This window comes from Melanostigma gelatinosum, assembly GCF_949748355.1.
Source record: "Melanostigma gelatinosum genome assembly, chromosome: 10".
Lineage (NCBI taxonomy): Eukaryota > Metazoa > Chordata > Actinopteri > Perciformes > Zoarcidae > Melanostigma > Melanostigma gelatinosum.
In genome coordinates this window covers 20,183,432-20,207,169 of record NC_136643.1, presented here as the reverse complement: position 1 = coordinate 20,207,169, position 23,738 = coordinate 20,183,432, and the positions used below count along the sequence as shown (strand labels likewise).

The 23,738-nt window shown below is 42.5% G+C and overlaps 1 protein-coding gene across 5 annotated transcripts; it reads left to right on the top strand.

Moving 5' to 3' along the window:
- The first annotated feature begins 583 nt into the window (after positions 1–583).
- LOC306783509 (alsin-like) lies at positions 584–23,417 on the top strand. Of its 5 annotated transcripts, none has more exons than XM_079277199.1 (41): positions 584–728; positions 1,661–1,859; positions 2,373–2,533; positions 2,654–2,878; positions 3,064–3,254; positions 3,611–3,643; positions 3,720–3,896; positions 4,100–4,224; positions 4,352–4,566; positions 4,809–4,896; positions 4,989–5,164; positions 6,938–7,106; positions 7,240–7,336; positions 7,559–7,636; positions 8,047–8,262; positions 8,407–8,578; positions 8,765–8,960; positions 9,294–9,359; positions 9,509–9,668; positions 10,101–10,232; positions 10,439–10,567; positions 10,873–10,896; positions 11,960–12,030; positions 12,668–12,734; positions 13,093–13,271; positions 13,412–13,477; positions 16,215–16,313; positions 16,573–16,737; positions 16,908–17,019; positions 17,389–17,466; positions 17,728–17,864; positions 17,976–18,131; positions 18,311–18,425; positions 18,564–18,721; positions 18,847–18,945; positions 19,053–19,235; positions 19,398–19,443; positions 19,618–19,679; positions 20,034–20,183; positions 20,388–20,484; positions 20,586–23,417. In XM_079277199.1, the coding sequence occupies exons 2-41, from the start codon at positions 1,840–1,842 to the stop codon at positions 20,622–20,624; spliced, it is 4,929 nt and encodes a 1,642-aa protein (XP_079133325.1). In that variant the 5' UTR covers positions 584–728; positions 1,661–1,839; the 3' UTR covers positions 20,625–23,417. The 5 variants fall into 5 exon arrangements, with proteins under 5 accessions (XP_079133325.1, XP_079133322.1, XP_079133323.1 ...); XM_079277196.1 differs by having other exon boundaries at positions 1,157–1,859; XM_079277197.1 differs by having other exon boundaries at positions 1,154–1,859.
- Positions 23,418–23,738: the final 321 nt, after the last annotated feature.

Genomic DNA, 23,738 nt, shown 5'->3' with positions numbered 1-23,738 from the left:
CATCTCAGAGGAGGGAGACCTCTGCTGTTCCAACACACAACTGTATCCTGCACTCACAAACATTCACACACATATAGTATACATTGTTATTTTATAATAACAGCCATCATGGAATAAGGCTAATAAGTAATTATGACTTTTTAATAATCCTAATTAAAATTTTGGTTAATTACTTAATAATATATAATATATGTTTTTGTGTTACATTTATTTTTCTAATGTGAAAGTCATTTTGGATTTTGGGTAATAATACAATTCAGAACTTATCTTAGAACTGTATAAGCATGCGGAGGAAGCATTACTACAAGTTAACAGAGTAACGTCACAACACTGAATGATGACTATGTATCCAATACATATTCTACGACTCCAAGTACAAGCAGATGTTGGCAGATGCCGTTCAAAGAAGGGACCGATATTGAAAAAGACATGTTGGAAGCCAGACTTCAGCACTGGAAACAGAGGTAGAGTGGAACCTCGAATGTCGCCTCTTTGACATACCACAGCACCAACAAGTGTGGCACCGCCGTACTGTTTTACCCTGCACGGCTGCCGTCGGAGAGGTGGCGCCCATCAACAACACAAAACTGTCAGAGACAACTTCTGCTTTCACTGCGGTGCACTGCTTTGATATGTACAATTTATATGATCCATAGCTCAGTGTTTCAGTGCTACACAGTTATTCCGAATTATTCATAGGTGCTGCGTCACAAATCTCCTGGCAGTTGGTAAGTTTAGTTCGCTTCTTTTGGCAGCGGTAGCATTAAGCTAACCAACTTCAGTTGTTTAGCTTTACCCTCGCTGGTATATTGACAATATACGACATTCATGTTTTATTTAAGGGGAATGTATTCCGCTTCATGTTACAAAATGTGATACCTGGCAAGATGGTTACAATTGTCTCTATTTTCACGCGCCTATCGAACATGTATGTAGTTTATTAACTAGCTAATCTCGGTGTTAAATGGCTTTAAGTTAACGATAAAGTGATTACTGGTTCCGTGTTGTTGAGATGTGTGTGTCCACAGACACGGAGACAGGTGAGTAATATATGGCTCAGCTTTTTATATCGTTTAATGTGAAGCACAGACGGAGGAGCGTGGTGCAACAATGACATAACTCTCAAATAGTTTCACTTGTTGTGACTTGTCAGCAGAATCCAACAACGCCTGAAGATCAGAAGAAACCACCATTGCTCCCAGAGGAACCATCACAAACGAGCTGCCTCACGACTCAAATTAAAACCACAAAATTCACTTGGTGAAGCTGAGATTAGTAGCTTGATAAAATAAGATTAACTCAAGGTTTCTGAGCAAACTGATTAAAGACTGTAAGGTGCAGTCAAAAACCTCGGAAGTCTAGGAAGTCTTTTATTTTTTCAAACAAAATACGTCATATTAACAAGCATACGTTTATCATATACATGTATTAATGTACTGATAAGACAACTAAATATAAAATGTGATGGACAACTAGTTTTAGAAGTTTAAAATCAGTAAGAAAGTATTATTACAAAGTTTGAAAACAGTCAGTGCTCTCGTCCTTGAAATTGACATTATAATTGCTAACATGATGAAGAATATTATTTTGATCTTGAGATCTGTTTTGCACATGCTAAACTTTAAAAACTGTTGTTTTTGTTTGTTTTTTTGACAAACAGGTGTTAAACAAAGATAAGCACTTGAAGCCAGATGAACCAACGAGGTGTTAAAACAGGAAACAGGATTCCTTTTGCTCCTGCAAACTGATTTATTGTTGGGAGTGAACAGAAGACAAGAGCGTTGTAAAAATGTTGACTAAGATGCCATCACTATCCTGTGGAAGGGAGAGTCTGAAGTGATGGAGAACAGAGAGGAAAGGTAAACACACACAAATCAAGATGCCAAATCTTGTTTCCTTGAAGTGTGACAAGATGTGAGATTTAGTCCACTGATCTCTCAGTCGAACAGTTAAAGTTAAATTACTATATAGAGCAACTTTCACATAATTTATTGAGTTCAAATTGCTTTAAAAGTGAGTGAAATTAGTTAAAGGTTTATATGTTATGTTACAAGAAATGGCTGACTAAGTAGCTTCACAATAGGTAGGCTAAGCTATGAAATGTAATATTGCATGATGTTGAAAAAGTACTGTTGCAGATGATGTGGTTATTGTTGTGGTAAGTGTCCTTCCTGCAGAAAGGGGAGGAGTTATATAGTCTGATGGCCTCAGGTAGAAAAGACTTCCTGTGGCGTTCTGTGGTGCACCTCGGTGGTCTCAGTCTTTCTCTCTGACACCTCCAGCACAGACTTTTGCCTAAGTTCAGGTTATGTCTGAATTTAAGGCTCATTTCAGGCTAAAGTTATTGATTCATTTTGCATGCATCATTGCAGCCCTGCAGATGAGCGGGCCCCCACACCTCCAGAGCGAGGACTGCTCTACATCTGGCAGTCAGCGGGCCCCAGTGCGCAGCTCTGTCCAGAGAGAGTGCTGCTGTCCAGGCCTGTCCTTCAGGCCAGCCTGGGAGAACACCATGGACTCCTGCTGACACAGGGTCAGTGTGTGTTTGGGACAATAGGGTTGGCCGATGGTTCAATGCACACTAACACACATAATAACACTCATAATCCTAAAAAAGATTACCAAGTTACACTGAGTTGTTGCTGTTGTCCAGGTGGACAGGTCTATTCCTTTGGAGAGCTGTCGTGGAGGGATTTGAGCATCCCGGTGTCTGCTCCGTTGCTGGAGGTCTCTCTGCTGGGGAGGACGGTGGTCCGTGTGGCCGCTGGTGGTTTCCACTGCGGAGCGCTAAGCGAGCAGGGCAACGTCTACATGTGGGGGGAGAACACTGCAGGACAGTGTGGGCTGACTGAGAGGGGCACAGACACAAGCGTGACAGGTTAGTAAACACCTTACCTCCTTACCTCCTTCCTCCCTTCCTGTCTTCTTTTCTACCCACATTCCCTTGGTTGTTTGGCCATCCTACCCACTGCTTGCCGTCCTTACTTTTTTTCTTCTTCTGTCAGAACCCCTTCCATATGCCTTTCTTTATATCATATTTTATATGCTATATGTGTCCTCCAGTTCCAGAGCCTTGTCCGGTCAGTGTGGTGGACAGTGACGTCGTTCCTCCAGCAGTGGTTCGGGTCGTGGATCTGGCTCTCGGACGGGAGCACAGCCTGGCTCTGTCGGCCCAGAACGAGCTGTGGGCGTGGGGGAGCGGCTGCCAACTCGGCCTGGTCACCAACACCTTTCCTGTGTGGAGACCACAGAAGGTAATGTGTATAAAGCTCAATTAATTTCATATGTCAACCAGCCAAAATGAAAAGCGTTGTCAGCATAATCCAGCAACGCCTGAAGATCAGAAGAAACCACTATTGCTCCCAGAGGAACCATCACAAACGAGCTGCCTCATGACTCAAATTAAAACCACAAAATTCACTTGTTGAAGCTGAGATTAGTAGTTTGATAAAATAAGATTAACTCAAGGTTTCTGAGCTTTGAACTCAACCCGTTTGTGGATATTGATGCTTTTGTTGAATGTGGAATCTTTTAGCTGGTGAGAGAAATGAGACTAAATGTGTGCACTGATTGATAATGAACATTTGTATTATTTCCATCTCTGGCACAGGTGGAGCACTTGGCAGGCAGACATGTCATTCAGGTAGTTTCTCTTCTAATTACAAAAAGATACTATGTTCTGCATCCAGAAATACCATCTCTATTTTTTTAATCCACAGGTGGCTTGTGGTGCCTACCACAGCCTGGCCCTGGTTCGCAGTTTACCTCAACAGACTACCCAGAATCCTTCTGAGAAGAGGCAGCGGGGTCAGTCACCTCACCATTCAGTCACAGAGAGGGCGGAGCCGTTTGCAGCTGATACTGGTCACTACTGTCCGCTGGGGGTGGAGTTGGAGGTAACTTCAAGAAGGAGACATTACAGAAAAATATATGTATTCTGGCAAGCCCTAATATCCTGTTCTAAGCAGAAAGATACACTTTACAGACTCTAAACGCTGTTAAAATGTTTTAAGTTCAGTATCTATAAGCATAGATGCTTATTTAAGAGGTTCAGCTTTTTCGGCATCGGTTGATGCTCGTCTTTGGTTTTCGTTCCCAGACCTCTCCAAGAAGAAGAGACCCCAGTCCAAGGTTACAACCCGGGGAAAGATCAGCTGGTAGCAGCACTGGCTCTGCAGCCGGTTTATGTCCATTTTCTGAAGATGTCAATTCTAACACTGAACAGTACGGTTTTACATAATTCATTGATTTCTCTTTTATCTCTCCATTTGTTGCATTTAACCTTCATCTATTTCAGTTTTTTTTGTTCTGCTTTCTCTCTCTTTCCCTTCCCTCCATTACAAAACTTAAGGACGAATCTTCCAGTTGGGCACACTCCCCCCCTCAATGAAGGACACGGCGGCCCCAAGTCTCACCCACTGCCAGGCTGGAGAGCCAACAAGAACCCTGCTTTTCCTGAAGAGGCAGAGCTTCAGAAACTCCTCCGGAAACTCTCTAGTCACTCACTGGAGATACGCCACACCACCGGGCCGGGAGATACCGACTCACTGAGCAGTTTCACTTCAGGTTGGTAATTCGGTTCCTTCTTTCTTTGTTTTGAAGATTGTGTGTTAACCCATTCACGTCTTCATCCCTGTGTTCTTTTGCTTCTTTGTTCCGAAACTTTTTCCACTAGTTTCTTTATTTATTCATAGCTGTTTGCACCTTGTTAATTTAGTTGTTCATTGCTTTGCTTGTTCCTTTGTTCACTTCATTGTTACTTTGTTCTATTTTCTTTCTGCTAAAATGTTTTTATTCCTTCTCTCCAGATGACAGCTGTGCTTCCTCAACTCCTTCCACCGATCTGTTGACTTCCAGTTACAAAGAAGATTCACCAATTAAGAGTCAAACCAACAAGTAAGACCAAGTTCACTCGTACATTAAAGGAGATTTTCTCACATACAATGTATCTGCTGCCTGATCTTTGGCCTTCTTTCCTCCTGTTACAGTGGAGTGGCTGTGCCGTACTCCTCCTCTCCTGTGTGTTTGGAAGAAGTTCGGCTTTGTCTGGAGGCGGAGAAGAAGGTGCTGCAGGGAGCAAAGAGCACCAGCCTCACAAATATCAATCAGAAGGGCAAAGCAGCAACAAATAGGAGACGCTCTCTGCCAGGAACACCCACCCGTGGTACGAATAATAGGGTTTGAACCACTTGGCCACACGTTCGGGCAATATTTACTTTGTTGCTAAGAGTTAGATAAGATTGGTACCCTGAGCCGTAAGTATAGAACCAAGAGGCTATTAGCTTAGCTTAGCATAAAGACTGGCAGAAAAATATAAACGGTATCTCCAACAGAAACACACAATACTTCTGCCTGTGTTTGCCTTTCCCTTTGACACACTGAACAATAATAGCTTCTCCTGGATCTGACGTTATTACATCAGATCAACTGATGTATAAGTCAAGATCAGCATACACATGCTCATGTGATAAACTTATCTTTGTTATCTTGAGATAACATGAACATTAAGTTATCAGGAGAAAATGACTTCCCATTGAAAATCAGGAAGTCCTTTATTCACAATATAACTTGTATTGACTAAGCCAAATGAGACGAATGTTGTGGTGTATGGCCCTTCCCATTGCTCAATCTTTACACTTCATATATCCACAGCATAATGTATGACGGTCATGGATAACGCCACAGAAGACAGGCCGACACATTGTTGGACCTTTTTAGGGGAATTGTGATTAGCAGACGCAGCAGACGAACTTCTTGTTTTCTGGTTTGGATTGTCGGAATGAAAGTCTGTTGTTGGCCTGTGGTAGACCAAAGAAATTCTTGTATTCTCATACAATTGAATGAATTAGTTGATTTAACAAAGAATAACACAAAAGCACCACTTTAAATATTGTCTTTATCCGAGATGTGTTCATACATGTCCTGGAAATAAGTAATTCTACATGATAAAAAGCATTAAACAAGACAACTATACTGAAGAAATCTTAGTCGACAAAGACCAATAGAGCCGCTTAGTCGTCTAACCGGCTAAGAGGAGGCAGCCCTTAGCTGTAAGGCAAGGCAAGGCAAGGCAAGTTTATTTGTATAGCACATTTCAACAACAAGGTAATTCAAAGTGCTTCACATAAAACCATTAAAAGCATCAAAACATAAGGCAAAAGAAAAGGAGATTTAAAAACAATTAAAGAAACAGTGTAAGAAATAAAATTCAGTCGTAAAAAGTAAAGGAGATTTAAAACATACATTGAAACAATAATTGATGTCTCCCTGAGACATTACGCTGCACGCAATCAACCATACACTGCCGCAATTCTGCAATTACTCGCACACAAACCACGTCTGGAAAAGATCTCTGCCGATCTGCGTTTTATAGTGTACGCCTTGCACGAACTCGGTCCCGGAGGAAATGGCGACATATTGTCGCCATTGTCGCCAGCTGTAAATAGTTGATAACCTGTGTGGCGGAACAGAAAACCCTCAGGATATTCCCCACACCGTGATTTCCTGCTCTCTGCCTGTTTACCCAACCGTGGCAGATTCCCACAGCTCACTGCTGGCTATTTTCAGGATACAAGATTATTCGAGTTTGTTCCAGAGGAGCTCACGAAGTCATTCAGGCTAGTTCTTACCAAACCTGTTCGTTGTATGTGTTTGCCCATGTAGTTTGTTTGGGCTGGTGAGAACATTGTATGTGAACTCTGGTGCAGTTGTCTTGTCTGTTTTCTTGACAGACCAGCTACGGACTTGTGTTCTACTTCTTATATGGGACACTTTGTGTATAGATTTTTCTCTCATCATGTCTTGTATTTCCCTCATTCTGTTGCCGTATGAGAGGCATCATCTACTTCCTTTGTTTGTACTTGCTGTTTTTCATTTTCAGTCTTGAGAGACGTCTAAAACCAGGGCTTTACCGTTAGATCATGTGTTTTTCTTTCAGGGTCTCCACGGCGGCGGCGTCCGTGTGCCTGCACGCCGTCCTCCTCGTGTCGGACCCGGGCTGCAGCACCGGAGGAGGCTGGAGAAGGCCTGCCGTCTCTGGAGACAGAAGTGTGGAGCTGGGGCCGCGGGTCTGAGGGACAACTGGGACATGGAGATCAGCTCGCCAGGTGTGGACACACAAACACAGACACACACACACACAAGTCGGGGGATGGACGACTTAAAAGCGTGACTGAAACTCCTCCAATGGTAGACGAGGCGTGTCAATGTGTCTGTGTGTGTGTTTGTGTGTATGTTCAGACTCCAGCCTCTGTGCATCAAGTGTTTGACAGGCGAGGAGGTGATCAAAGTCGCTGCAGGGTCACACCATTCACTGTCTCTCACAGCTCACTGCCAGGTAACAGACACACAGACACACATTAAGCTGCAAATAAAGTTTCATAAGGACTGAAGAAAATGTTGTAATTTCGTAGGTAAAAGTCAAGTTGGTTTCTCACAAACATAGAAGTACAAGTGTGCGCACACACACACACACACACACACACACACACACACACACACACACACACACACACACACACATATATATTTACACCAGTTAACTTATCGTGTTTTTCAGGTGTACACATGGGGCAGCAACATGTGTGGACAGCTCGGCCATGTCAACAGTCCTGTCACCGTACCTCAACAGACAAAGGTACAGCGATCTGTCATGTCTGCTCTTTCACGTTTAGTCAAAGATTTTTAATATCTTGAAATTTCTTTTCTTATGCACTTACATAAATCATTCACACAATCAATTAGTTAGTCAATTGATCAATCATCTTGTGCCTTGTCATGGCATCATGCGCAGAAATGTATGACTGAAAATGAGAAGGTAACGTATCATTAGGTGGGTGAAGATCACCCTGTAAAACATACACAAGAACATATGAATATGAATGTGCTGAAATAACAGAGCGAGAGAAGACAAGAGCTTCCAGTATACTGTTTGCCAGGTAACGTGTTAGAATATACAGTGAGGTAATCATGTTGCGGTCACACTAACAGATCTACAACAAACCAGTACATAGCCTTCTATATTCTGTCCCTTGCTGGCCACTGTAGATGTCTGATGGTCTTCGGGTTTGGGACGTGTCAGCCGGTCAGAGCCACTCCCTCCTCCTGGCTGATGGAGACTGTGTCCAGCCGGTCCTGTTGTACTGCGGCCAGCAGCAAGAGCCCAAGTCAACGCAGAGGAAGAGGTCACACAGGACTCAACGGTCCCCCAGCAGAGCAGAGAGCTATACAGTCAGACCCAACCTGCTGCCCTTCTGCATGGAGGTTTGTGTGTCCTAAGAGGAAGATGATGGGTGGAGAAATGTTTCAAGTGTTTTTACTCCAAAAATATGCTTTAAAGTTACAAGAACTTGACAACGTCATCGAGCTGCTCATGCATGGTGAACATTTATTCCTTGTTGTGTGTAGATGGATTACATTAGCCGTGTTTGCAGCGGTGGTCAGAGCTGTGCGGCGTTGGCGGACCAGAACGTCATGGGTTTTATCTCCGCCATCCATGAGCTGGCCTCCAGAGAGAGACAGTTTTACTGCTGGTTGAGCAGCGTCAGGAAGCTCCTCCTCACACCGCTACGGAACAGAGGTGAGGAGGACTCTCTACCGGCTCACTCTCTGTTGATCAGCACCAGTTGCTGTGGAGTATCCACTCTGCATTTTCACCTCTGACCCCCAGAATTGAATGTTCCTCTTAAATATCAATGGAAATGCATGATTTGAGCATCTAATAAGTAAAAGCGTGAACCTAATGTGTGTGTTTCTGTGTGCACAGAGAGCGTGTGTCCGTCGTTGGGGGAGCCATGCGCTCATCTCTTCTTCTCTCTATGTGAGAGTTTCGTTCGTCTGAGCATCCTGATTGGTCGACACTCCACGTCACTCAGCTACTTCCTGCATGATGTGCAGGGTGGTGATGTCACTTCCCTTCCCCTGCTGACGCACACTGAGCACTTTATGGACATTTATAAAGAGTAAGGTTCATCTTCTTATTTCATTTTTTTTAAATCATTTTTATTTATTTTTTTGTCTTCCTGCTTTTGTGGATTTTTCAATTATTTTAGTGTGTACTGTATCTGTACTGTAAATAACTTTAACAGATGTTTGAATACAAAGCTTTTTGGGAAAAAAATTGGGAAATCAGTTACATTTGTTTAAGACGTATACCAGGTTTCTGTTGACAGTAGAACAGTAGATAGTAAGAATACGGCTGATATGAGAAAGAGGGTACGAGGACTTTTACGTTGCATCTAGTATGTGAAGTCAAAGGAAAACCCAGATCTCTCTCTGTGTCCATCTCTCTCCAGGTATTGTTCTGCAGTCGGTAACTTCCAGGTGATTGGTGGATTCCGATCACTCCATAAACTCTCACTGTAAGCTCCTTTATTTGTTCTTTCCCTGACGTAAATCGAGCTCCCATCAACTGAAGACAGACACACATATTTAGATGAAAATGCTGGAGATGATTGAGTCCTGTTGGCGTCTCATTCCTCTTTGTGTCTGTCTGCCTGTCTCTGTGCAGTGAGTGTTTAGGCTCTCAGCAGACCGTGCTCGCTCAGCTGTGTGTATCAGACCAGTCCGTCACTGGTAATGTTGACCTGGTTTCCTTGTTGTACTGGCCTCTGCAGCAGCTCCACCAGCACAGCCGCGTCCTGCTCAAACTGGCAGCCTGTTACGATGTGGTGAGGAGGAAACTCGCCGCTCTCTCGTTCTTCTTCTCTCTCTCCCCTCTCTTTCACTTTCTCTGAATCTTTTGTTTCCCCCCACAATTGAGTAACTTTCGATATATTGTAACCTATTACTGTCATTGGCCTGAATATAACATGCTCCTGAATTTTGGAACACCTGTTCTTAGATAGTTCTTCTTGTAATGAAGTCAGTCCTCATTAGATTTACTCCAGTGGAGATATAATATTCCACTGTATCGTCCTCATTTTGTGGGCAGAGTTGTTCTGGTGGTCAGGCAGTCTGCTTGAATGTACCGTCTATTTTGGACTGTGATCTGTTAATTATGTGTTTTACTGTCATAACAACGGCCGAGTGGAATCTTCTTTATGTTCTAAAATTAAAAAGAAAGAAAAAAACAATCAAACCCTTCTCATTTTCTCCCCCAGTTAACGACAGAGTATCAGTCCCTCTATCAGGGCGGCATTCAGTATGACTCCCTGTCTTCGACCCTGTTGAGGAGGAAGAAGGAGGCTGAAACCACCTTCCTCTTCTGGAACACCCACTCTGGAAAAACTACCGTGAGCACAACTCTGTGTTAAGTTATTTAAACCTGCTGTCATATCTCCTGTCTATATCGGCTAGTTTTCTACAGTGGTACAGAAAGTCCAAAGCGGGTAATTCACAAACGCAGCATGCCGACCTACTCTTAAGTGTAATACACGGTTGTTTTCAGTAGTTTGTCAGATTTGAATCAGCAAATACACGTTGTGCGTCTGCTCCTCAGGAGGTCCTGCGTCTCCCGCAGCGTCGTGTGGTGTGTGAAAGCAGCAACAGATCGCTGACTCTGCAGAACGCCGGGCGGTTCTCCAACCACTGGTTCATACTGTTCAATGACACACTGGTGCACACACAGGTACACACACGCACATGCAAACAGAACATCTGGACAAAGATAGCCAAATGATGGTATTTTTCTTATACTTGTGGACACCAGTAATTCTCTGCAGACAGAACTTTTAACATCTAACTTCAGTGACGGTGAATAACAACAACACGCTGTTTAAACAGTGTGGTGCAGAGAGAAGTCACAGGATCTTTGTTAGTCTTGTTTAGATCACACAAAGCTTCCACTGGATGCGTCTTCCTGGTGTTTCTGGACGTCTAACATGTTCTGCAGATGAAGTTTATATCTGTGCATTGTATCTTTCATTCACGCAGGGTGCCATTCCCTCTCAGAGCATCGTAAGTATATCTGACATCAGTTTACCCACCCTGAGCTTTGTGCTGCAGCAGCATGGGGCGGGCTGGCCTCTGTTCGGTGCTTTCGATCTGACACGTGGGATTAGTGAGCAAATAAAGAAATGTTAACAAAGGAATATGGGTAATGTTAAAGGGACTGTTCACACAAAACATAGAATTCACCTCTTGCTCAAACTAATGTTCAGGCCATGAGCCCTGCAACAAATCATCCTTTCATGGAGGATTATATTTTTCTTTTCAGCAATTTTGTGTTAAAAATCCCAGTATTGTGTTATCGTTAATATTTATTCCACCCCAATGAGGGTAGAGTAACTGAATACATTTCGGGCGTTGTAATATTGCACACCTTAGCATTGCAGATGTCTTGCGTTAACATTTATTTTGCATGTTCTGATGGCTGATTCTGAGCTTTAGCTGCTACCAAACAGGCTGTGGGTGTGTGTGTGTGGATTTGGGTTAAGATGTCTTTGCTACAGTAATGTTTGTCAACTATTGGTGAAAATAGATGAGTTCATAGTTACAGTAACTCGTGTAACTCATGTCCTGCATGTCTCTTCCTCGTGTTTCTTTCAGTATAAACATAGACTCATAGTTTTCCTTCCTATCCGTTTGGTTTGGTGTTCTGACTGAGACAGAAGATAGTGGTAGAACCGGTCCTGTTTCTCTCTCTGTGGTTTTGGGTTCATGTCCTGTGTTGTGTAGTAGACCCTCTACATATTGTTGATCCAGCATTGCCTACTGTTTATGCATCTTGCCTTTTAAATTTGGTAGTTGAGCTTTGTTCAATTAATCTGGACTAAACTAACTCATCAGAGATTTTGCACGTTTTGTGTATTATTAATAAACCACATATGTACACATATGAAACATTAATGAAATAGCACGAAGGTCATACCTTCATAATATCGTAAAAGAATCAAGAGGTGGTTTAGTCATCTGGATTTGAACATCGCTTTGGAAGACTGGACTGAATACTGTGAGAAGTATCTCACATCGGCAGAAAGATGGCGATAAATACCTGAACCGCTGCTCTTTCTCTCTGCAGTTCTCCACACATCACATCTACCCTCTGAGCTGTCTGTGGGTGAAACCAGTGACTGAAGACAGCAGCGGACTGTGAGTTTGTTGCATTTCAAAAAAATCCAAACTATGAAGGCTAACATGACAAATACTAATAACAATGCTTGGATGAGACAGTAAAACCAGTGAGCCAAAAACCGTGTTTTATGATGATTAATAATAAAGACATCTCACTCACCCCCACGTGTACACTCCTGTCATGCGTTAGCCTGGTTTGCTAATACCACAAACATGTACACAGTGTGATGTCACCCAGGTCTGAAGGGATCCTGGACTTTGAGATTCTCACTCATAACATCCACATTAGGTCATTGGTTTGGCCGTGGATGGAGTTGAAGCTAATCAAACAAGCAACAAACGTCATAGCTGTCATTTAAAGAAAATCCAGCATGAAACAAAACCGCTCTTTAAACTGTAATATTCAGGTCATGGCAACCTTTTCCCAGCGAAACATATTAGAGGACATTCAATTAGTTCTGTTCATTCTCTTTTTATTGACTCAATTCTTTGGCTCCAGCATCTAGTGGCTAGAAGATGAACCACATGTTAGTGCTGGTGAACATTCAGCCTCAGTGGTTGGCTGCTCTCTGGGTTTATCTCAGCTTGTAAAACATGTTGTAGTATTTTTGTTAAAACGTTTTACACAGATACATTATTGTCTTTGTCTCTTCAGCTATGCCATCAAAATAACATGTCCGGAGGAGAGTTTCACCCTGGTGGCCTCGACACCACAAGAGAAGGTACATCTGTAGTTGACACACTCGTTACTTACTTATTGCAGCTTTGTTGTTATTCAAGAAATTTTATGCAAATTGTTTTTTTGTAAATTATTCTGCAAATCTTAAAAAAACATTGAGAGAAACTTGTTGAATGTTGTTGTTTCTATATGAATGCGTATTAAGTACTAAGACATTTTGTTTAGTAGTGATGGGATTTGTGAATAAATCATCACGTTTTGGCACAATCAATGGTTTTTATTTTTTGTGTTGCTTATTAGCTGCGAGCATCAATTGCAACTAGCTAACACTAAAAACAAAACGTTCCTAATGTACTGATGAATACTTAATAAAAACTCACTTTTGTTTTCTGTCTCTCCAGAACAAGTGGCTGCTGTCTCTTAACCAGGCGGTGGATCAGGTGCTGGGCGGTGCAGGTCAGGGGTCGTCGCCGGGGTTGGCGGCAATGTCTCGCACGGCCTCCTACTCGTTCACCGGAGAGGGCCGCTTTAAAGACGCCCAGTACACCGGGGGCTGGCTGGCAGGACGAGTTCACGGCAGGTTGGAGAGTTTGTTCCTCTCAAATATAACTCGTTGCTTATATGTGACAGTCAACATGCGTCAGTAAATCCTATGCAGCAGTGAATGTCGTCACAGTGAGACAAAAATAGTTTGATAGTTAAATGTATTTGCCTTCTCAGAGGCACCATGAAGTGGCCAGATGGACGGACCTACAGCGGGAACTTTAAGAATGGACAGGAGGATGGGTCAGTGTATTAACCTGGTGTAGTACTAAAGAGCTAGTACATTAACCTGGTGTAGCACTAAAGAGCTAGTACATTAACCTGGTGTAGTACTAAAGAGCTAGTACATTAACCTGGTGTAGTACTAAAGAGCTAGTACATTAACCTGGTGTAGCACTAAAGAGCTAGTACATTAACCTGGTGTAGCACTAAAGAGCTAGTACATTAACCAGGTGTAGCACTAAAGAGCTAGTACATTAACCTGGTGTAGCACTAAAGAGCTAGTACATTAACCAGGTGTAGCACTAAAGAGCTAGTACATTAACCAGGTGTAGCACTAAAGAGCTAGTACATTAACCAGGTGTAGCACTAAAGAGCTAGTACATTAACCAGGTGTAGTACTAAAGAGCTAGTACATTAACCTGGTGTAGCACTAAAGAGCTAGTACATTAACCAGGTGTAGCACTAAAGAGCAAGTACATTAACCAGGTGTAGCACTAAAGAGCTAGTACATTAACCAGGTGTAGCACTAAAGAGCTAGTACATTAACCAGGTGTAGTACTAAAGAGCTAGTACATTAACCTGGTGTAGTACTAAAGAGCTAGTACATTAACCTGGTGTAGTACTAAAGAGCTAGTACATTAACCTGGTGTAGCACTAAAGAGCTAGTACATTAACCAGGTGTAGCACTAAAGAGCTAGTACATTAACCAGGTGTAGCACTAAAGAGCTAGTACATTAACCAGGTGTAGTACTAAAGAGCTAGTACATTAACCTGGTGTAGTAGTAAAGAGCTATTACATTAACCTGGTGTAGCACTAAAGAGCTAGTACATTAACCTGGTGTAGCACTAAATAGCTAGTACATTAACCAGGTGTAGCACTAAAGAGCTAGTACATTAACCTGGTGTAGCACTAAAGAGCTAGTACATTAACCTGGTGTAGTACTAATGAGCTAGTACATTAACCTGGTGTAGCACTAAAGAGCTAGTACATTAACCTGGTGTAGCACTAAAGAGCTAGTACATTAACCTGGTGTAGTAGTAAAGAGCTATTACATTAACCTGGTGTAGCACTAAAGAGCTAGTACATTAACCTGGTGTAGCACTAAATAGCTAGTACATTAACCAGGTGTAGCACTAAAGAGCTAGTACATTAACCTGGTGTAGCACTAAAGAGCTAGTACATTAACCTGGTGTAGCACTAATGAGCTAGTACATTAACCTGGTGTAGTACTAAAGAGCTAGTACATTAACCTGGTGTAGCACTAAAGAGCTAGTACATTAACCTGGTGTAGTACTAATGAGCTAGTACATTAACCTGGTGTAGCACTAAAGAGCTAGTACATTAACCTGGTGTAGCACTAAAGAGCTAGTACATTAACCTGGTGTAGCACTAAAGAGCTAGTACATTAACCTGGTGTAGCACTAAAGAGCTAGTACATTAACCTGGTGTAGTAGTAAAGAGCTATTACATTAACCTGGTGTAGCACTAAAGAGCTAGTACATTAACCTGGTGTAGTACTAAAGAGCTAGTACATTAACCTGGTGTAGTAGTAAAGAGCTATTACATTAACCTGGTGTAGCACTAAAGAGCTAGTACATTAACCTGGTGTAGCACTAAATAGCTAGTACATTAACCAGGTGTAGCACTAAAGAGCTAGTACATTAACCTGGTGTAGCACTAAAGAGCTAGTACATTAACCTGGTGTAGTACTAATGAGCTAGTACATTAACCTGGTGTAGCACTAAAGAGCTAGTACATTAACCTGGTGTAGCACTAAAGAGCTAGTACATTAACCTGGTGTAGCACTAAAGAGCTAGTACATTAACCTGGTGTAGTACTAAAGAGCGAGTACATTAACCTGGTGTAGCACTAAAGAGCTAGTACATTAACCAGGTGTAGTACTAAAGAGCTAGTACATTAACCTGGTGTAGCACTAAAGAGCTAGTACATTAACCTGGTGTAGCACTAATGAGCTAGTACATTAACCTGGTGTAGTACTAAAGAGCTAGTACATTAACCTGGTGTAGCACTAAAGAGCTAGTACATTAACCTGGTGTAGTACTAATGAGCTAGTACATTAACCTGGTGTAGCACTAAAGAGCTAGTACATTAACCTGGTGTAGCACTAAAGAGCTAGTACATTAACCTGGTGTAGCACTAAAGAGCTAGTACATTAACCTGGTGTAGCACTAAAGAGCTAGTACATTAACCTGGTGTAGTACTAAAGAGCGAGTACATTAACCTGGTGTAGCACTAAAGAGCTAGTACATTAACCAGGTGTAGTACTAAAGAGCTAGTACATTAACCTGGTGTAGCACTAAAGAGCTAGTACATTAACCTGGTGTAGTACTAAAGAGCTAGTACATTAACCTGGTGTAGCACTAAAGAGCTAGTACATTAACCTGGTGTAGCACTAATGAGCTAGTACATTAACCTGGTGTAGCACTAATGAGCTAGTACATTAACCTGGTGTAGTACTAAAGAGCTAGTACATTAACCTGGTGTAGCACTAAAGAGCTAGTACATTAACCTGGTGTAGTACTAATGAGCTAGTACATTAACCAGGTGTAGACACATCTCTCTGCCTTTTAAGGTTAGAATATTTATATGCTAAAATATCTGTGTTTTTCAGTCTTGTATTTTAAACAGCCAGTATGCCTGAAACAGTGAAACCAGCTGGTGGTTATTGATATTTTAGCTGTGTGATTAACTAGCAAAGATTCAACATTGCTGGTGAATTGTTCTTTCTCGCTCCAGCTATGGAGAGTGTATACTGCCTGACAAAGTGCTGAATAAGCCAGACAGCTACCAAGGACACTGGAGAGATGGCAAGATCCATGGTTTCGGCAAGTACAAGTCAGTACACTGTTTCCTACTGACGTATTGGTAAAGTACGCAGCATTGGACAAATGACCTGCATTTAAATTGTACACAACAGAGTTGAATCACAGAGGTCTGGTGTTAAGTTGCAGTACTTGACCGCAAGTCACTAATGTAAAGGCGTTATTGAGTCATCATGTCTGACTCCTACAACCATGTCAGCCCTAGTGTCCTTCAGCACATGAACATGGTCTATGGTACAACAGGTATTCATGTCTCCGGTGGTTCTACCAAGGTATGCCAGTGGCGAGGTGTACGAGGGCTGCTTCTCTGACGGGCAGAGGCACGGGTATGGCATGCTGAGCTCCGGTAAGCTGGCCAAAAATTCTTCCAGCGTCTTCATCGGCCAGTGGGTCCATGACAAGAAGACGGGATACGGAGTCTACGATGACATCACCAGGTCTGGTCTGGGGACAAAAAAAGCTCCATTGACATTGTTGTATTTTACTCGATCTTGACAATATCAGCTCCTAAAGCACAAAAACATGACCATGGTGATGATTTGATTAAGATGTTGTTCATGAAGACACACGGCTGTCTCTAGTCACTGCTCTCATGTGCTCTTCCCAGAGGTGAGAAGTACATGGGACTGTGGTCGGACGAGCAGCGGCACGGCAGCGCTGTGGTCGTCACCCAGTGCGGTTTGTACTACGACGGGATCTTCAGAGACAACAAGATGTGTGTAAGTTCACCCGAGAGCTTGAATAGAGTCAGTGCTCATTGGTGAGGCTGGACTGGTACTTTAACCTTAGATTACCCAGTAGATTTTGGGCCAGTAACTAGTGCTTTTGATATAATATATTTATATATATTCATGTCATATCTCTTATTATCGTTCTGTCTATTTTAAGCTACAAGCGTTTGAATGTATTCAGAGATAAAAGTAGATGGACAACAGCAACATGTCTGGAGATGCTCTGATGTGTAGCGCCACTTAAAGACAGAAGGTGATGCCACTGAGCTTTCATTTTTCGTCCTAAATGGCTTCAAGCAATGATGTGCTGAAAACAATAATACAATAATTTGTTTATCTGTTTATTGCTTCCATCAGGGCCCTGGTCTGTTGGTGTCAGATGATGACACAGCTTTACAAGGGGAGTTTTCTGAGGACTGGACTGTCAACGGGAAGGTAGAAAGCTCGGTCATGCTCTCCAGACATTTCTGCCCCAAACGGCATCTTGTGTCCACGTCTAATGCTCTTTACAACTTTCTACTGTAACTGATTGTCCTTCTTTTTTGTTACTTGTCCTTTTTGTACTTAATTCCAACTTAAAATCTCAGAGTTGTTAATGCAAAACGTCCGAGTCAGTCACCACCACAAAGCCCGACCTCCACAACTACAAGACGTTTGACATTATTTCATTCATTACTCCCTTCCCTTCGTCTTCAGGGTGTTTTGTCCCTGGCTAACGGGGACTGCTTGGAGGGCCTGTTCAGTGGAGAGTGGACGACAGGGCTGAAAGTAGTTGGAACGTACCTCAAACCATCTGCAGATGAACCGGAAAACAAAGAGAGAAACGGCCTGCTGTGAGTCTTACTTTGTACTCTTTGAAATCCGCATTTTCTGTAAAAATACCACATGTGCTCATGTCGTGTTTGGTATTTTTTTTTTTTATGTTTGAATGTGTGCATGTGCAGCCGGATAGGTCAGTATGCGGTGCCTGCAGGCCAGAGGTGGCTCTGCGTGTTTGACGAGTGTTGGAGTCGACTGGGCTGTGACTCTGCTGGGAGAGGAGAGAGAGCTGCAGCCTGGGACAACATTGCTGTGACAATAACAACTGCAAGGCGACAAAGGTAGATACGGCAACACACACACACAAGGTGAAGCACCCAGTACGCGATCAATTCGCATTAACTCACATCCGCCTGTAATGAATCGAAGCAAATTTTGTTGCCATCCTGATCACGTATAGTGGGGAAAACAGCTGTGTGTTAAAATAAGTGTGTGTGTGTTTGTGTGTGTGTGTTTGTAGCCCAGATCTCACTCGGTCTCAGAGTAAAGCTTTGGAGTGTTTGGAGTTTATTCCTCAGCATGGAGAACCGGTGACCACGGCAAACTACGACAACATACGAAGATACCTCGTCAAGGTACAAGTGTCTGTGTGTGAAACATGCACTAGACTAATACACTGGCAAGCAGAGGATGTATCAAGGAAAACCCCGTCTGCTCCTCCATCTGTGGTTTTGTTGGTGCAATGCTTAAGTTTTCACTCTGTTGTGTGTCAGGCGTGTGAGACCCCTCACCACCCTCTGGGCTGGCTGGTGGAGACATTGGTGACGGTCTACAGGATGACTTACGTCGGTGTGGGATCCAACAGCCGGCTGCTCAGGCTGGCCGTCCGGGAGCTTCTGGCCTACCTCACTCATTTCTACAGCATCGTCAGGTAGACTCCAGCTCTGGGCTCTCTCTTTCGATTGCCTCTTCAACTGCTCAGCCCACAGCCTGAACATGAGCATCCAGTGTTCTTCGCGCGGTGGTGTTAATCCATCTTTTGTAATTTGCTCGCAGGTTTCTCTTTCCAGGGCTACCAGATGATGGCGGCGTCATCCCAGACCCGCCTGCCTCTTCATCTAAAAGCAAACAGAACTCTAACATAGCAGAGCAAGGGTGAGTGTCACACACGTGTATGAAAAGAGAAGCAGTGATTGTGCTATTGAAATAGATGAGACTGTGTCGTACATTGAACCTTCATCTCCATCTCCTTTGTCCTCCAGCGGTGTTTTGGTGGTGAGCTGCTCCTCTCTGCTCCTCCCTCAGCTGCTCCCTCGACTCTACCCTCCTCTCTTCACCCTGTACTGCCTGCAGGAGGAGCAGGAGGAGGTCCAGTACTGGGAGCGCATCCTCCGACTCAACAAACAGCCCGACCGGTCGCTGCTCAGCTTCCTGGGAGTGCGGGAGTGAGTGTGCACATTCAACACACACACGTTTGACCCACAGACGCTGTCTCTCAATGGCGTCAGGATCAGCGATGTCATTCTGCTTTGGTTTTTGAATGCCTTTAACATTCGGACCCCTTCTGATGCGGAGAGCTGCGTGCTTACTTTGTGTTTTTCTTGTAGGAAGTTCTGGCCGGTGTGGGTGTCAATACTGGGAGAGAAAACGCAGGTTAGATGATGAATGTTCTATTTTCTCCTCATGTTACTCCATTTCCTGCACCGGCTTTCAATCCACCCATCCTTCACTCACACATGTGGGGATTCCCCCGTGATTCCAACATTAAAGTGTGCTCTTTTGATTTGCCCTCTATAACTGATTTTCTTTTGCAACTTTTTATCACAGATGGTGTCCAGCAGTACAGATGCCTGCTTTGTTTCTGCTGTAGAGACACTCCAACAAATCAGGTAGCTGCCGTGTGGACTGACTCGAAGTCCCTTAATGTGACATGACCACCTGATACAGTGTGATTAGCAGACGAACGAGCAGGAAGCCCAGACACCGTGGAGCCTGAGTTCATGTCCAACATCTCAGTGAATACACAACTTAAATGCACAATCATCCTTTAATCCTTGTGCTCAGCCACAAGTCACATTTTAAAAGTTGAACCACCAGCACTGGAAAAAACAAACAACCCCCATCGCCTCACCTGATGCGACAAGTTTTGACAGAAACGGTGCAATTCAGGACATGACTAAAATTACAAGTGTATTGTGTATAAATAAATAAAAAAATGTCTCCCTACACACACACACACGCAGCACCACCTTCACCCCGTCAGACAAACTCCTCGTCATCCAGAAGACGTTTGAGGAATTGACCCAGGAAGTAAAACCTATGCTGGATGACAACTTCCTGTGGTGCATGGACGACCTGCTCCCTCTCTTCATCTATGTGGTGCTGAGAGCAAGGTGTGTTGTTGTATGCTGTCATCTGGTTATTACTCTGTATACAGCTAATGTAGTTCATTTGTGGTCAGGCAGTTGTTGTAACTTGCAACTAGACTGTTGATCAGTGTGAGTGTTGAGGACACACTTTGAAAAAGAGGCCTCAGAATCATGACGTTGTGTTGTGGCGGTGAGCAGACGCTGCAGGCTGAACATGTTGTGTTTCAGGATCAGGAACCTGGGAGCCGAGGTCAGTCTGATAGACGATTTAATGGATCCCAACATTCAGCACGGAGAGATGGGACTGATGTTCACCACACTGAAGGTGAACCCCCCCTCCCCCCCCCCCCAACACACATTACTCCTTAATAACCAACTGACAAAAATACAATCAAATTACTAAAATAATACGTTTCTCTGCTGCAGGCCTGCTACATGCAGATCCTGCAGGAGTCTGCTATGTAGGAGCAGAGAGGACGACGCACAAAGGAGCTGCCACATCAAAACCAGTCCAAACACCTGGATTCTACTGGAGGCCACTGGGAAGCTGCACAGACAGGTGGAGGGAGGGAGCGTGACTCCATCTGTCAAACAGGGGAATGATGTCTGACACCTCGTTCACTGTTGATCCTCTCAGTATGTTACACCGCACCAAGTTTCTTTCTTTTGTATATTAAGTTTTCATAGGAAAGTAACACATCGCCTTGTTCTGTTAGAAAACTGCTTTATTATCCTCATAACATTTGGTAAGATGTCACTGTAGATCTTTTCAGTAATATTCTTTTATTAATGCATCAGCTCGGTTTTCATTTCTAAACTCAACGATAGTCATCAAAAGTATTCAATGAAAGTCACAGTGCTGACAACGTTCTGGTGAAGGTGTAACAGCATATAGAATTTATAATAATATATTAAACATATATTGATGTCCCTGTCAGTTGTTGCACTTTATAATACTCAAAGATAAGTGACTGATCAGATTAAAGTGAACATAAGTTAATAAATATGAAATAACAATGTAAATATTGTTTTAATGGCCAGGAAATCCTCAAAGGGAACGTCAAGGTTTTACATGTCTTTTTACATGCATTAATGTAACAGTAGGTCTCAACCACACTAAATGCACTGTTGAAAATACACAAATCTAATGACGCCTACAGTATCAATACTGCATACAGTAGAAAACGAGCAGTCGAGACTGCCGGTTGTCAAAAAAATTGCAATTTTCTTGTACTTGAGCATGTTGTTAGCACTCAAAACCATCAGTTTCAGGCACTGAATGCATCAACTGAGGTTTGACATTTCTTCCTCAGAAGCCAAACCAAAATCGCCAGGTCAGAAAGCTTAATTTCTCATTTGAAAGTATGTTCCTGCGATCGTAAATGAGTCTTTACTTTGCATATAAATCAAACCGGCTACATTTCAGTTACATCCCCTCTCACTCCCCTCACTAATGTAGACCCTTTTACATCATGTTGAAAGAAGGAGAGGTTGTTCAAAACATTACACTAAACAGTTTAGATCATTTTTATTTCTGAATCTTTTGGCCCTGCTTCTCTCCTGTAATGGAAACCTAACCCCGTGCTGCATGTTGAAACTTACCGTGAAGCGCTTTGTCTCAGGTCTGAACTTCTGACATTCACAACGAGTAATAAACAGTAAGCTGACCAGTAGGACGGTAACGTGTCACGACAGAGGAAGATGTTCTTTTTACTTTACTTGATATAACTAATGAGGGAACACCGAATAGAGCATGAAGGAAATGCTCATTCCTCGGTTGGTATTTGATTCAGTTTGTTCTTTTGGAGTGTGTGAACGAGCGTGTGTGGAACACTTTAAATGTTGCACTGACAGCTTTTTAGTTCAGTTCAGCCAACAGAAAGGAGATTATACTCACTTTGACACTCAATCTTTTTGGCATCCAAGCTGCCTTAAAGACTTATATCAATTCCAGGATCTCTCCATCAAAGTCTTTGTTCTCAGTCCTGGTAGCTTGTGTGCAGGATTTGTTAAAAACCGGTCTGCCCCCCCCCCCCCCCTCCAAAAAAAAGTGCTACTACTTGAGAGAGGTTTTAAACATTCACTCTTTTGTTATGAACTACTGCACTTCCTTCAATGAAAGAATGTGGCATATGTATGTCTATCACTGTGTGTGTTTTAATGCAGCTAATTAACAAGACTACAAAAGAATGTCACGGTACTTCTTTTCTTCTGTCTTTTTGATCCTTTTGAACACATCTGTATGGGCTGTAAATTGCTGTATTTTCAGATCTTTTTGGAACACGATTACAATTTGGCACGACACCCAGTTTTAGACCCGGGAGCCTCAAATCACTTTAAGAGGGGTTGTCCTACATGTATTTATTATTAGAAGCAATCTAAATGATTTATTAGAGATATATTAAAAGTATAAATCCTGTATCAGAACATCGACCACAACCCTGTGTGGATATTAGTATCTCTGTGATGTCATTTAGATGGAAAAAAAGAAGCAGAAAATCCCCTGAGAACTGAACTGTTGTTTTTAATCATGTTACTGACTGTTGATGACCTGAGCTTGTTTTTAAATGGTCAGGAATTAAACTGCAGAAAGTGTACATTAAGCTGCAGAATACAACAAAAACAACTTGCCAATGTTACAGAAAAGCAGCTGTTGGATTCAAGATATTTTTTCCGGCGTTACTGAAATGTGTTTGTACTGTATTTATCGCCACTTACGTTTTTGCAGCATGTAGACATGTACAGTATGTGTTGGGACCGTTTTCTTTGTTTATTGCTATTGAAACACCTTTAATAGCAGTTTAGTTTAATACAGAAGTAACAACTAAAGATGGATGAGATGAAAGCATTCAGCTGGCCTCCACTGACACCAGGTCAAAGGACAGTACAGATGTTTTGGATGTTTTAGCCCAGCATCAACAAATTACCTGCACTTTTAGTTCAGTTCATTTTTTTTGTTCTGATTTCTAAAATGGCCAGAGGTCATATAAAGCGCACATAGTTTCTAGTTCTTTTGGGCTCAAACATGTAAAACATGTCATGGTCTTCTATAAAAAAATATGACGCTATAACATGACTGAATTTATGACTTTGAGTTTATTATTTTTTGTAACTAAACGTATATTTTTGTAACTTGCATTTATAGAGAGATGATCGGGGGAACTGATTGCAGAATGTTGTGTTAGGTTTTGAGAAATGAATGCAGTGAGATGAAAAATGTTTTTTACTCAGAAATGGGCAATAAATTTGGTTTAAATCTGGAAATGTCTCCTGATTATTTATTTTATTTCTATTCCTTCTTAGTTTGATCTATTTATTGATGGGTGTATATTCATTAGCTGACTGAATAATCTACCCTAAATGTCTCTGTATAGATCTAGCACTAACTGTGTATTATTAATCCCTTTGTGTCAGTATTAATAGAGGCTTGTCTAATACGTTAGAGGTAACTGGGCCATGTTACTACTGAGCTAAATCCTCTTCATACAAGGGTTAATTAGTTGTGTATTGTTCAAATAATAGTGGAGATGCTGGGGATTGAACCCAGGACCTTGTACATGCAAAGCACACGCTCTACCA

Excerpts from the sequence above, each read along its gene's own strand:
- LOC306783509 (XM_079277199.1), top strand. The coding sequence starts at position 1,840 with ATGGAGAACAGAGAGGAAAG. Across the intron at positions 4,225-4,351 it reads GTCAATTCTAACACTGAACA|GACGAATCTTCCAGTTGGGC; the intron begins GTACGGTTTTAC and ends ACAAAACTTAAG. Across the intron at positions 16,314-16,572 it reads CATGGTTTCGGCAAGTACAA|GTATGCCAGTGGCGAGGTGT; the intron begins GTCAGTACACTG and ends GGTTCTACCAAG.